General features: G+C 44.4%; 1 protein-coding gene across 6 annotated transcripts in view; it reads left to right on the plus strand.

Annotated features, from left to right (window-relative positions):
* LOC118374758 (uncharacterized) overlaps positions 1–15849 on the plus strand; it is a 49634-nt gene that overhangs the window by 9923 nt on the left and 23862 nt on the right. For all 6 annotated transcript variants that reach the window (XR_008062213.1, XR_008062214.1, XR_008062216.1 and 3 more), the window contains exon 7: positions 2722–2972. Coding sequence is in view for 2 of the 6 variants with exons in the window: in XM_052459123.1 (XP_052315083.1) it covers positions 2722–2972 (251 nt within the window). In the remaining 4 variants the exon portion in view is untranslated. The remainder of the gene's footprint in view (positions 1–2721; positions 2973–15849) is intronic.

Consider the following 15849-nt stretch of genomic DNA (forward strand, 5'->3'; position numbering starts at 1 on the left):
GGATGTGGAGAATCAAGGAAATCACATTGATTAATTCATCTACACTCTGGTCAAGAGAACCAGTACATTACTTATCTCTCACACCCTAACCCAATGTCACCCCCTCTCCTTCCCAGCCGGGCCTGTCACCCCCTCTCCTTCCAGCTGGCCTCTCCCCCCCTCTCATTCCAGCCGGCCTCTCCCCCCCTCTCATTCCAGCCGGCCTCTCTCCCCCTCTCCTTCCAGCTGGCCTCTCTCCCCTCTCATTCCAGCCGGGCCTCTCTCCCCCTCTCATTCCAGCTGGCCTCTCTCCCCCTCTCCTTCCAGCCGGGCCTGTCTCCCCCTCTCATTCCAGCTGGCCTCTCTCCCCATGTCTCCCCTCTCCTTCCAGCCGGGCCTGTCTCCCCCTCTCCTTCCAGCCGGGCCTGTCTCCCCCTCTCCTTCCAGCTGGCCTCTCTCCCCTGTCTCCCCCTCTCCTTCCAGCTGGCCTCTCTCCCCCTGTCTCCCCCTCTCCTTCCAGCTGGCCTCTCTCCCCCTCTCCTTCCCCAGCCGGCCTCTCCCCCTCTCCTTCCAGCTGGCCTCTCTCCCCCTCTCCTTCCAGCTGGCCTCTCTCCCCTCTCCTTCCAGCTGGCCTCTCTCCCCTCTCCTTCCAGCTGGCCTCTCTCCCCTCTCCTTCCAGCTGGCCTCTCTCCCCCTCTCATTCCAGCTGGCCTCTCTCCCCCTCTCATTCCAGCTGGCCTCTCTCCCCTCTCCTTCCAGCCGGCCTCTCTCTCCCCTCTCCTTCCAGCCGGCCTCTCTCTCCCCCTCTCCTTCCAGCCGGGCCTGTCTCCCCCTCTCCTTCCAGCCGGGCCTGTCTCCCCTCTCCTTCCAGCCGGGCCTGTCTCCCCCTCTCCTTCCAGCCGGGCCTTTCTCCCCCTGTCTCGCCCTCTCCTTCCAGCCGGGCCTCTCTCCCCCTCTCTCGCCCTCTCCTTCCAGCTGGCCTCTCTCGCCCTCTCCTTCCAGCTGGCCTCTCTCGCCCTCTCCTTCCAGCCGGCCTCTCCCCCCTCTCCTTCCAGCTGGCCTCTCTCCCCCTCTCATTCCAGCTGGCCTCTCCCCCCCTCTCATTCCAGCTGGCCTCTCCCCCCCTCTCATTCCAGCTGGCCTCTCCCCCCCTCTCATTCCAGCTGGCGTCTCTCCCCCTCTCCTTCCAGCTGGCCTCTCTCCCCCTCTCCTTCCAGCTGGCCTGTCTTTGATCCATGTCTTTTGTATTCCAGCTGGCCTCTCTTTGATCCATGCCTTTTGTATTCCAGCCGGCCTCTCTTTGATCCATGCCTTTTGTATTCCAGCTGGCCTCTCTCCCCCTCTCTCGCCCTCTCCTTCCAGCTGGCCTCTCTCGCCCTCTCCTTCCAGCTGGCCTCTCTCGCCCTCTCCTTCCAGCTGGCCTCTCTCCCCCTCTCCTTCCAGCTGGCCTCTCTCCCCCTCTCATTCCAGCCGGCCTCTCTCCCCCCCTCTCATTCCAGCTGGCCTCTCTCCCCCTCTCATTCCAGCTGGCCTCTCTCCCCCAGCCGGCCTCTCTCCCCCTCTCATTCCAGCCGGCCTCTCCCCCTCTCATTCCAGCCGGCCTCTCCCCCCTCTCATTCCAGCTGGCCTCTCCCCCCTCTCATTCCAGCTGGCCTCTCTCCCCTCTCATTCCAGCCGGCCTCTCTCCCCCTCTCATTCCAGCTGGCCTCTCTCCCCCTCTCATTCCAGCTGGCCTCTCTACCCCTCTCATTCCAGCTGGCCTCTCTCTCCCCCTCTCCTTCCAGCCGGCCTCTCTCTCCCCCTCTCCTTCCAGCTGGCCTCTCTCTCCCCCTCTCTTTCCAGCCGTCCTCTCTTTGATCCATGCCTTTGTATTCCAGTTGGCCTCTCTACCCCTCTCATTCCAGCTGGCCTCTCTCTCCCCTTCTCCTTCCAGCTGGCCTCTCTCTCCCCCTCTCTTTCCAGCCGGCCACTCTTTGATCCATGCCTTTGTATTCCAGCTGGCCTCTCTCCCCCTCTCCTTCCAGCCGGCCTCTCCCCCCTCTCCTTCCAGCCGGCCTCTCTCTCCCCCTCTCCTTCCAGCTGGCCTCTCTCTCCCCCTCTCTTTCCAGCCGTCCTCTCTTTGATCCATGCATTTGTATTCCAGCTGGCCTCTCTCCCCCTCTCATTCCAGCTGGCCTCTCTCTCCCTCCTTCCAGCCGGCCTCTCTCCCCCTCTCCTTCCAGCCGGCCTCTCTCCCCCTCTCATTCCAGCTGGCCTCTCTCTCCCTCTCCTTCCAGCCGGCCTCTCTCCCCCTCTCCTTCCAGCCGGCCTCTCTCCCCCTCTCCTTCCAGCCGGCCTCTCTCCCCCTCTCATTCCAGCTGGCCTCTCTCCCCCTCTCATTCCAGCTGGCCTCTCTCCCCCTCTCATTCCAGCTGGCCTCTCTCCCCCTCTCATTCCAGCTGGCCTCTCTCCCCCTCTCCTTCCAGCTGGCCTCTCTCCCCCTCTCCTTCCAGCCGGCCTCTCTCCCCCTCTCATTCCAGCTGGCCTCTCTCCCCCTCTCATTCCAGCTGGCCTCTCTCCCCCTCTCATTCCAGCTGGCCTCTCCCCCCTCTCATTCCAGCTGGCCTCTCTCCCCCTCTCATTCCAGCTGGCCTCTCTCCCCCTCTCATTCCAGCTGGCCTCTCTCCCCCTCTCCTTCCAGCTGGCCTCTCTCCCCCTCTCCTTCCAGCCGGCCTCTCTTTGATCCATGCCTTTGTATTCCAGCTGGCCTCTCCCTGACTAAGAACACCAGTCTAGAAGTTCTGATGCAGTCCCTGGCCCCTGCCCTCCTGGCCGAGCTCGCCAAAAAGAAAGGAGCCACTTCTGCCAAGGGAGGCCGCTCCTCCTCCCGGAAGACTGAAACGGGAACGTCCAAGGGTGGCAAGGCAGGCACTGGATCTGGGAGGACATCAAACAAGAAATCCTCCTCGCCCTCCAAATCATCCTTCAAATCGTCCAGCTCAGCTCCTTCCAAGGTAATGCCTTTTTGTGTGTGTTAATTTTTTAAATGTTTTAATAAGACTGATAAGATGGGGGGATCTTCCACATGGTGAAGACCTTCAGACAGCTGATCGTGATGATGTCATCGTGATGATGTCATTGCCACTCCCATAGTACTGAGCAGTCGACCTTCGCACCGTGGCGGCGGCGGCCTCCTAAAAATGGCGGTCTTTCCGAACAACTTTAACCCCCATTTGAACTGCCGCCGTAAAAAAGGCCTGACTAGGGTACGGAGTAGTTTTGGTACAGGTGAAGGTTTGCGGCACGGCCGGCGCTAGTTTTTCCCATTTTTAAAAGTCACTGGAGAGGTCTGACTTCTCCAGACGACAAATAGCTGGATGGTGTTTGACATCAGAACCGGGCTGGACCATCTTGGTAGGGGGGGGGGGCAGTGTCTGTTAAAAAAAATATATTAAAATTTGTATATGATTACAGCCTCCAGTCTTCTTGGGTATGACGCTACAAGCTTGGCACACCTGTATTTGGGGAGTTTCTCCCATTCTTCTCTGCAGATCCTCTCAAGCTCTGTCAGGTTGGATGGGGAGCGTCGCTGCACAGCTATTTTCAGGTCTCTGAAGAGATGTTCGATCAGGCTCAAGAGTTCAAGTCCAGGCTCTGGCTGGGCTACTCAAGGACATTCAGAGTTGTCCCGAAGCCACTCCTGTATTGTCTTGGCTGTGTGCTTAGGGTCGTTGTCCTGTTGGGAGGTGAACCTTCCCCCAAAGTCTGAGGAGCAGGTTTTCATCAAGGATCTCTCTGTACTTTGCTCCGTTCATCTTTTTCCCTCGATCCTGACTAGTCTCCCAGTCCCTGCAGCTGAAAAACATCCCCACATCATGATGCTGCCACCACCATGTTTCACCGTAGGGATGGTGCCAGGTTTCCTCCAGACGTGAAACTTGACATTCAGGCCAAAGACTTCAATCTTGGTTTCATCTGCCCAGAGAATATTGTTTATTATGGTCTGAGAGTCCTTTAGGTACCTTTTGGCAAACTCCAAGCGGGCTGTCATGTTCCTTTTACTGAGGAGTGGCTTCTGCCAGGCCACTCTATCATAAAGGCCTGATTGGTGGAGTGCTGCAGAGATGGTTGTCCTTCTGGAAGGTTCTCCTATCTCCGCAGAGGAACTCTAGAGCTCTGTCAGAGGGACCATTGGGTGCTTGCTCACCTCCCTGACCAAGGCCCTTCTCCCCTGATTGCTCAGTTTGGCCACATGGCCAGCTCTAGGAAGAGTCTTGGTGGTTCCAAACATCTTCCATTTAAGAATGATGGAGGCCACTGTGTTCTTGGGGACTGCAGACATGTTTTGGTCCCCTTCCCCAGATCTGTGTCTCAACACAATCCTGTCTCTGAGCTCTACGGACAATTCCTTCAAACTCATGGCTTGGTTTTTGCTCTGACGTGCACTGTCAACTGTGGGACCTTATATAGACAGGTGTATACCTTTACAAATCATGTCCAATCAATTGAATTTACCACAGGCGGACTCCAATCAGGTTGTTGTAGAAACATCTCGAGGATGATCAATGGAAACAGGATGCACCTGAGATCAATTTCATCTCATTTTCATCTGAGCTCAGGATGCATCTGAGTCTCATAGCAAAAGGTCTGACTACTTATTGTAAAAATAAACGTGTTTGTTTTGCAAATTGTATGAAAAAAAAAAAAGATTTTAAACCTGTTTTCGATTTGGTCATTTAGGGGGTATTGTGTGTAGATTGAGGATTTTCTTTCCTTTTAATCCATTTTAGACTAGTTAACAGAATGTGGAACAACTCTGGGGATCTGAAGTGTGTGTGTGTGTGTGTGTGTGTGTGTGTGTGTGTGTGTGTGTGTGTGTGATCTCGCACAGTACCAGTCAAAAGTTAGGACACACCTACTCATTCCAGGGTTTTTCTGTATTTTTACTATTTTCTACATTGTAGAATAGTGAAGACTTCAGAACTATGAAATAACACATAACATGTGTCTCTTTGAGCTGTGACTCTTCAGACATTTGACACTAAAGAATATCCCCCCTAACAACACTAAAGAATATCCCCACTACCAACACTAAAGAATATCCCCACTACCAACACTAAAGAATATCCCCACTACCAACACTAAAGAATATCCCCACTACTACCAACACTAAAGAATATCCCCACTACTAACAACACTAAAGAATATCCCCACTACTAACAACACTAAAGAATATCCCCACTACCAACACTAAAGAATATCCCCACTACTACCAACACTAAAGAATATCCCCACGAACAACACAAGAATATCCCCACTACTACCAACACTAAATAATATCCCCACTACCAACACTAAAGAATATCCCCACTACTAACAACACAAGAATATCCCCACTACTACCAACACTAAAGAATATCCCCACTACTAACAACACAAGAATATCCCCACTACTACCAACACTAAAGAATATCCCCACTACCAACACTAAAGAATATCCCCACTACTAACAACACAAGAATATCCCCACTACTACCAACACTACACTAAAGAATATCCCTCTACTAACAACACAAGAATATCCCCACTACTACCAACACTAAAGAATATCCCCACTACTACCAACACTAAAGAATATCCCCACTACCAACACTAAAGAATATCCCCACTACCAACACTAAAGAATATCCCCACTACTACCAACACTAAAGAATATCCCCACTACTACCAACACTAAAGAATATCCCCACTACTAACAACACAAGAATATCCCCTCTACTAACAACACAAGAATATCCCCACTACTACCAACACTAAAGAATATCCCCACTACCAACACTAAAGAATATCCCTCTACTAACAACACAAGAATATCCCCACTACTACCAACACTAAAGAATATCCCCTCTACTAACAACACAAGAATATCCCCACTACTACCAACACTAAAGAATATCCCCACTACCAACACTAAAGAATATCCCCACTACTAACAACACAAGAATATCCCCACTACTACCAACACTAAAGAATATCCCCTCTACTAACAACACAAGAATATCCCCACTACTAACAACACAAGAATATCCCCACTACTAACAACACAAGAATATCCCCACTACTAACAACACAAGAATATCCCCACTACTAACAACACAAGAATATCCCCTCTACTAACAACACAAGAATATCCCCTCTACTAACAACACAAGAATATCCCCACTACTACCAACACTAAAGAATATCCCCACTACTAACAACACAAGAATATCCCCACTACTAACAACACAAGAATATCCCCACTACTACCAACACTAAAGAATATCCCCACTACTACCAACACTAAAGAATATCCCCACTACTACCAACACTAAAGAATATCCCCACTACTACCAACACTAAAGAATATCCCCACTACTACCAACACTAAAGAATATCCCCACTACTACCAACACTAAAGAATATCCCCACTACTACCAACACTAAAGAATATCCCCACTACTACCAACACTAAAGAATATCCCCTACTACTATCCCCAACAACACTAAAGAATATCCCCACTACTACCAACACTAAAGAATATCCCCACTACTACCAACACTAAAGAATATCCCCACTACTACCAACACTAAAGAATATCCCCACTACTACCAACACTAAAGAATATCCCCACTACTACCAACACTAAAGAATATCCCCACTACTACCAACACTAAAGAATATCCCCACTACTACCAACACTAAAGAATATCCCCACTACTACCAACACTAAAGAATATCCCCACTACTACCAACACTAAAGAATATCCCCACTACTACCAACACTAAAGAATATCCCCACTACTACCAACACTAAAGAATATCCCCACTACTACCAACACAAGAATATCCCCACTACTACCAACACAAGAATATCCCCACTACTACCAACACTAAAGAATATCCCCACTACTACCAACACTAAAGAATATCCCCACTACTACCAACACTAAAGAATATCCCCACTACTACCAACACTAAAGAATATCCCCTCTCACTACCAACACTAACACTAAAGAATATCCCCTCTAACACACATATCACTAACAACACTAAAGAATATCCCCTCTAACAACACAGAATATCCCTCTACTAACAACACAATAGCAGTCTGGTCTCGCTCTCTTATCCCTCTACTAGACTAAGAAGACTACTACCAACCAAAGAATCCGCATGTTAAGACTAAAGAATATCCCCAAAACACAGCCCAAGATGAGGTGGTGAAACACTGAATATCCCCTACTACCAACACTAAAGATCAACACAGAATCATCCAGCTCAAGCCCCACTACCAACACTAAAGAATACCCCACTACTACCAACACTAAGAATATCCCCACTACTACCAACCAACCCCACTACTACCAACACTAAAGAATATCCCCACTACTACCAACACTAAAGAATATCCCTACCAACACTAAAGAATATCCCCACTACTAACAACACAAGAATATCCCCACTACCAACACTAAAGAATATCCCACTACTACCAACACTAAAGAATATCCCCACTACTACCAACACTAAAGAATATCCCCACTACTACCAACACTAAAGAATATCCCCACTACTACCAACACTAAAGAATATCCCCACTACTACCAACACTAAAGAATATCCCCACTACTACCAACACTAAAGAATATCCCCACTACTACCAACACTAAAGAATATCCCCACTACTACAACACTAAAGAATATCCCACTACTACCAACACTAAAGAATATCCCCACTACTACCAACACTAAAGAATATCCCCACTACTACCAACACTAAAGAATATCCCCACTACTAACAACACTAAAGAATATCCCCACTACTAACAACACAAGAATATCCCTCTACTAACAACACAAGAATATCCCCTCTACTAACAACACAAGAATATCCCCACTACTACCAACACTAAAGAATATCCCCACTACTAACAACACTAAAGAATATCCCCACTACTAACAACACAAGAATATCCCCACTACTACCAACACTAAAGAATATCCCCACTACTACCAACACTAAAGAATATCCCCACTACCACCAACACTAAAGAATATCCCCTCTCACTACCAACACTAAAGAATATCCCCACTACTACCAACACTAAAGAATATCCCTCTCACTACCAACACTAAAGAATATCCCCACTACTACCAACACTAAAGAATATCCCCACTACTACCAACACTAAAGAATATCCCCACTACTACCAACACTAAAGAATATCCCCACTACTACCAACACTAAAGAATATCCCCACTACCACCAACACTAAAGAATATCCTCTCACTACCAACACTAAAGAATATCCCCACTACTACCAACACTAAAGAATATCCCTCTCACTACCAACACTAAAGAATATCCCCACTACTACCAACACTAAAGAATATCCCCACTACTACCAACACTAAAGAATATCCCCACTACTACCAACACTAAAGAATATCCCTCTACTACCAACACTAAAGAATATCCCCACTACCAACACTAAAGAATATCCCCACTACTAACAACACAAGAATATCCCCACTACTACCAACACTAAAGAATATCCCCACTACTACCAACACTAAAGAATATCCCACTACCAACACTAAAGAATATCCCCACTACCAACACTAAAGAATATCCCCACTACTAACAACACAAGAATATCCCCACTACTACCAACACTAAAGAATATCCCCCCTACCAACACTAAAGAATATCCTCTACTAACAACACAAGAATATCCCTCTACTACCAACACTAAAGAATATCCCCTACCAACACTAAAGAATATCCCTCTACTAACAACACAAGAATATCCCCACTACTACCAACACTAAAGAATATCCCACTACCAACACTAAAGAATATCCCCACTACTAACAACACAAGAATATCCCACTACTACCAACACTAAAGAATATCCCTCTACTAACAACACTAAAGAATATCCCTCTACTAACAACACAAGAATATCCCCTCTACTAACAACACTAAAGAATATCCCCACTACTACCAACACTAAAGAATATCCCCACTACTACCAACACTAAAGAATATCCCCACTACTAACAACACAAGAATATCCCCACTACTAACAACACAAGAATATCCCTCTACTAACAACACAAGAATATCCCTCTACTAACAACACAAAGAATATCCCCACTACTACCAACACTAAAGAATATCCCCACTACTAACAACACTAAAGAATATCCCCACTACTAACAACACTAAAGAATATCCCCACTACCACCAACACTAAAGAATATCCCCACTACTACCAACACTAAAGAATATCCCCACTACCACCAACACTAAAGAATATCCCTCTCACTACCAACACTAAAGAATATCCCCACTACTACCAACACTAAAGAATATCCCCTCTCACTACCAACACTAAAGAATATCCCCACTACTACCAACACTAAAGAATATCCCCTACTACTACCAACACTAAAGAATATCCCCACTACTACCAACACTAAAGAATATCCCCACTACTACCAACACTAAAGAATATCCCCTACTACCACCAACACTAAAGAATATCCCTCTCACTACCAACACTAAAGAATATCCCCACTACTACCAACACTAAAGAATATCCTCTCACTACCAACACTAAAGAATATCCCCACTACTACCAACACTAAAGAATATCCCCACTACTACCAACACTAAAGAATATCCCCACTACTACCAACACTAAAGAATATCCCCACTACCAACACTAAAGAATATCCCACTACCAACACTAAAGAATATCCCACTACTAACAACACAAGAATATCCCCACTACTACCAACACTAAAGAATATCCCCACTACTACCAACACTAAAGAATATCCCCACTACCAACACTAAAGAATATCCCCCACTACCAACACTAAAGAATATCCCCACTACTAACAACACAAGAATATCCCTACTACTACCAACACTAAAGAATATCCCCACTACCAACACTAAAGAATATCCCCTCTACTAACAACACAAGAATATCCCCACTACTACCAACACTAAAGAATATCCCCCACTACCAACACTAAAGAATATCCCTCTACTAACAACACAAGAATATCCCCACTACTACCAAACACTAAAGAATATCCCCACTACTACCAACACTAAAGAATATCCCCACTACTACCAACACTAAAGAATATCCCCACTACTACCAACACTAAAGAATATCCCCACTACTACCAACACTAAAGAATATCCCCACTACTACCAACACTAAAGAATATCCCCACTACCAACACTAAAGAATATCCCCACTACTACCAACACTAAAGAATATCCCCACTACTACCAACACTAAAGAATATCCCCTCTGTACCAACACTAAAGAATATCCCCACTACTACCAACACTAAAGAATATCCCCACTACTACCAACACTAAAGAATATCCCCACTACTACCAACACTAAAGAATATCCCCACTACCAACACTAAAGAATATCCCCTACTACCAACACTAAAGAATATCCCTACTAACAACACAAGAATATCCCCACTACTACCAACACTAAAGAATATCCCCACTACTACCAACACTAAAGAATATCCCCACTACTACCAACACTAAAGAATATCCCCACTACTACCAACACTAAAGAATATCCCCACTACTAACAACACAAGAATATCCCCACTACTACCAACACTAAAGAATATCCCCACTACCAACACTAAAGAATATCCCCTCTACTAACAACACAAGAATATCCCCACTACTACCAACACTAAAGAATATCCCCACTACCAACACTAAAGAATATCCCCTCTACTAACAACACAAGAATATCCCCACTACTACCAACACTAAAGAATATCCCCACTACCAACACTAAAGAATATCCCCACTACTAACAACACAAGAATATCCCCACTACTACCAACACTAAAGAATATCCCCTCTACTAACAACACTAAAGAATATCCCTCTACTAACAACACAAGAATATCCCCTCTACTAACAACACTAAAGAATATCCCCACTACTACCAACACTAAAGAATATCCCCACTACTACCAACACTAAAGAATATCCCCACTACTAACAACACAAGAATATCCCCACTACTAACAACACAAGAATATCCCTCTACTAACAACACAAGAATATCCTCTACTAACAACACAAGAATATCCCCACTACTACCAACACTAAAGAATATCCCACTACTAACAACACTAAAGAATATCCCCACTACTAACAACACTAAAGAATATCCCACTACCACCAACACTAAAGAATATCCCCACTACTACCAACACTAAAGAATATCCCCACTACCACCAACACTAAAGAATATCCTCTCACTACCAACACTAAAGAATATCCCCACTACTACCAACACTAAAGAATATCCCTCTCACTACCAACACTAAAGAATATCCCCACTACTACCAACACTAAAGAATATCCCCACTACTACCAACACTAAAGAATATCCCCACTACTACCAACACTAAAGAATATCCCCTACTACCAACACTAAAGAATATCCCCACTACCACCAACACTAAAGAATATCCTCTCACTACCAACACTAAAGAATATCCCCACTACTACCAACACTAAAGAATATCCCCTCTCACTACCAACACTAAAGAATATCCCCACTACTACCAACACTAAAGAATATCCCCACTACTACCAACACTAAAGAATATCCCCACTACTACCAACACTAAAGAATATCCCCACTACCAACACTAAAGAATATCCCCACTACCAACACTAAAGAATATCCCCACTACTAACAACACAAGAATATCCCCACTACTACCAACACTAAAGAATATCCCCACTACTACCAACACTAAAGAATATCCCCACTACCAACACTAAAGAATATCCCCACTACCAACACTAAAGAATATCCCCACTACTAACAACACAAGAATATCCCCACTACTACCAACACTAAAGAATATCCCCACTACCAACACTAAAGAATATCCCTACTACTAACAACACAAGAATATCCCCACTACTACCAACACTAAAGAATATCCCCTCTACTAACAACACAAGAATATCCCCACTACTACCAACACTAAAGAATATCCCCACTACTACCAACACTAAAGAATATCCCCACTACTACCAACACTAAAGAATATCCCCACTACTACCAACACTAAAGAATATCCCCACTACTACCAACACTAAAGAATATCCCCACTACTACCAACACTAAAGAATATCCCCACTACTACCAACACTAAAGAATATCCCCACTACTACCAACACTAAAGAATATCCCCACTACTACCAACACTAAAGAATATCCCCACTACTACCAACACTAAAGAATATCCCCACTACTACCAACACTAAAGAATATCCCCACTACTACCAACACTAAAGAATATCCCCACTACTACCAACACTAAAGAATATCCCCACTACTACCAACACAAGAATATCCCTACTACTACAAGAATATCCCCACTACTACCAAAGAATATCCCCACTACTACCAACACTAAAGAATATCCCCACTACTACCAACACTAAAGAATATCCCCACTACTACCAACACTAAAGAATATCCCCACTACTAACAACACAAGAATATCCCCACTACCAACACTAAAGAATATCCCCACTACTACCAACACTAAAGAATATATCCCACTACTACCAACACTAAAGAATATCCCCACTACTACCAACACTAAAGAATATCCCCACTACTACCAACACTAAAGAATATCCCCACTACTACCAACACTAAGAATATCCCCACTACTACCAACACTAAAGAATATCCCCACTACTACCAACACTAAAGAATATCCCCACTACTACCAACACTAAAGAATATCCCCACTACTACCAACACTAAAGAATATCCCCACTACTAACAACACAAGAATATCCCCACTACTAACAACACAAGAATATCCCTCTACTAACAACACAAGAATATCCCTCTACTAACAACACAAGAATATCCCCACTACTACCAACACTAAAGAATATCCCCACTACTAACAACACTAAAGAATATCCCCACTACTAACAACACTAAAGAATATCCCCACTACCACCAACACTAAAGAATATCCCCACTACTACCAACACTAAAGAATATCCCCACTACCACCAACACTAAAGAATATCCCTCTCACTACCAACACTAAAGAATATCCCCACTACTACCAACACTAAAGAATATCCCTCTCACTACCAACACTAAAGAATATCCCCACTACTAAACACTAAAGAATATCCCCACTACTACCAACACTAAAGAATATCCCCACTACTACCAACACTAAAGAATATCCCCACTACTACCAACACTAAAGAATATCCCCACTACCAACACTAAAGAATATCCCTCTCACTACCAACACTAAAGAATATCCCCACTACTACCAACACTAAAGAATATCCCCTCTCACTACCAACACTAAAGAATATCCCCACTACTACCAACACTAAAGAATATCCCCACTACTACCAACACTAAAGAATATCCCCACTACTACCAACACTAAAGAATATCCCCACTACCAACACTAAAGAATATCCCCACTACCAACACTAAAGAATATCCCCACTACTAACAACACAAAGAATATCCCCACTACTACCAACACTAAAGAATATCCCCACTACTACCAACACTAAAGAATATCCCCACTACTACCAACACTAAAGAATATCCCACTACCAACACTAAAGAATATCCCCACTACTAACAACACAAGAATATCCCACTACTACCAACACTAAAGAATATCCCCACTACCAACACTAAAGAATATCCTCTACTAACAACACAAGAATATCCCCACTACTACCAACACTAAAGAATATCCCCACTACCAACACTAAAGAATATCCCTCTACTAACAACACAAGAATATCCCCACTACTACCAAGAATATCCCCCACTACTACCAACACTAAAGAATATCCCCACTACTACCAACACTAAAGAATATCCCCACTACTACCAACACTAAAGAATATCCCCACTACTACCAACACTAAAGAATATCCCCACTACTACCAACACTAAAGAATATCCCCACTACTACCAACACTAAAGAATATCCCCACTACTACCAACACTAAAGAATATCCCCACTACTACCAACACTAAAGAATATCCCCACTACTACCAACACTAAAGAATATCCCTACTACCAACACTAAAGAATATCCCCACTACTACCAACACTAAAGAATATCCCACTACTACCAACACTAAAGAATATCCCCACTACTACCAAACACTAAAGAATATCCCCACTACTACCAACACTAAAGAATATCCCCACTACCACCAACACTAAAGAATATCCCCTCTCACTACCAACACTAAAGAATATCCCCACTACTACCAACACTAAAGAATATCCCTCACTACCAACACTAAAGAATATCCCCACTACTACCAACACTAAAGAATATCCCCACTACTACCAACACTAAAGAATATCCCCACTACTACCAACACTAAAGAATATCCCCACTACCAACACTAAAGAATATCCCCACTACCAACACTAAAGAATATCCCCACTACTAACAACACAAGAATATCCCCTACTACCAACACTAAAGAATATCCCCACTACTACCAACACTAAAGAATATCCCCACTACTACCAACACTAAAGAATATCCCCCACTACCAACACTAAAGAATATCCCCACTACTAACAACACAAGAATATCCCCACTACTACCAACACTAAAGAATATCCCCACTACCAACACTAAAGAATATCCCTCTACTAACAACACAAGAATATCCCCACTACTACCAACACTAAAGAATATCCCCACTACCAACACTAAAGAATATCCCTACTACTAACAACACAAGAATATCCCCACTACTACCAACACTAAAGAATATCCCCACTACTACCAACACTAAAGAATATCCCCACTACTACCAACACTAAAGAATATCCCCACTACTACCAACACTAAAGAATATCCCCACTACTACCAACACTAAAGAATATCCCCACTACCAACACTAAAGAATATCCCCACTACCAACACTAAAGAATATCCCCACTACTACCAACACTAAAGAATATCCCCACTACTACCAACACTAAAGAATATCCCCACTACTACCAACACTAAAGAATATCCCCACTACTACCAACACTAAAGAATATCCCCACTACTACCAACACTAAAGAATATCCCCACTACTACCAACACTAAAGAATATCCCCACTACTACCAACACAAGAATATCCCCACTACTACCAACACAAGAATATCCCCACTACTACCAACACTAAAGAATATCCCCACTACTACCAACACTAAAGAATATCCCCACTACCAACACTAAAGAATATCCCCACTACTAACAACACAAGAATATCCCCACTACTAACAACACAAGAATATCCCCACTACTACCAACACTAAAGAATATCCCCACTACTACCAACACTAAAGAATATCCTCACTACTACCAACACTAAAGAATATCCCCACTACTACCAACACTAAAGAATATCCCCCACTACTACCAACACTAAAGAATATCCCTACTACCAACACTAAAGAATATCCCCACTACTACCAACACTAAAGAATATCCCCACTACTACCAACACTAAAGAATATCCCACTACTACCAACACTAAAGAATATCCCCACTACTACCAACACTAAAGAATATCCCCACTACTAACAACACAAGAATATCCCCACTACTAACAACACAAGAATATCCCCTCTACTAACAACACAGAATATCCCTCTACTAACAACACAAGAATATCCCCACTACTACCAACACTAAAGAATATCCCCACTACTAACAACACTAAAGAATATCCCA

The sequence above is a fragment of the Oncorhynchus keta genome, chromosome 13 (assembly GCF_023373465.1).
Source record: "Oncorhynchus keta strain PuntledgeMale-10-30-2019 chromosome 13, Oket_V2, whole genome shotgun sequence".
Lineage (NCBI taxonomy): Eukaryota > Metazoa > Chordata > Actinopteri > Salmoniformes > Salmonidae > Oncorhynchus > Oncorhynchus keta.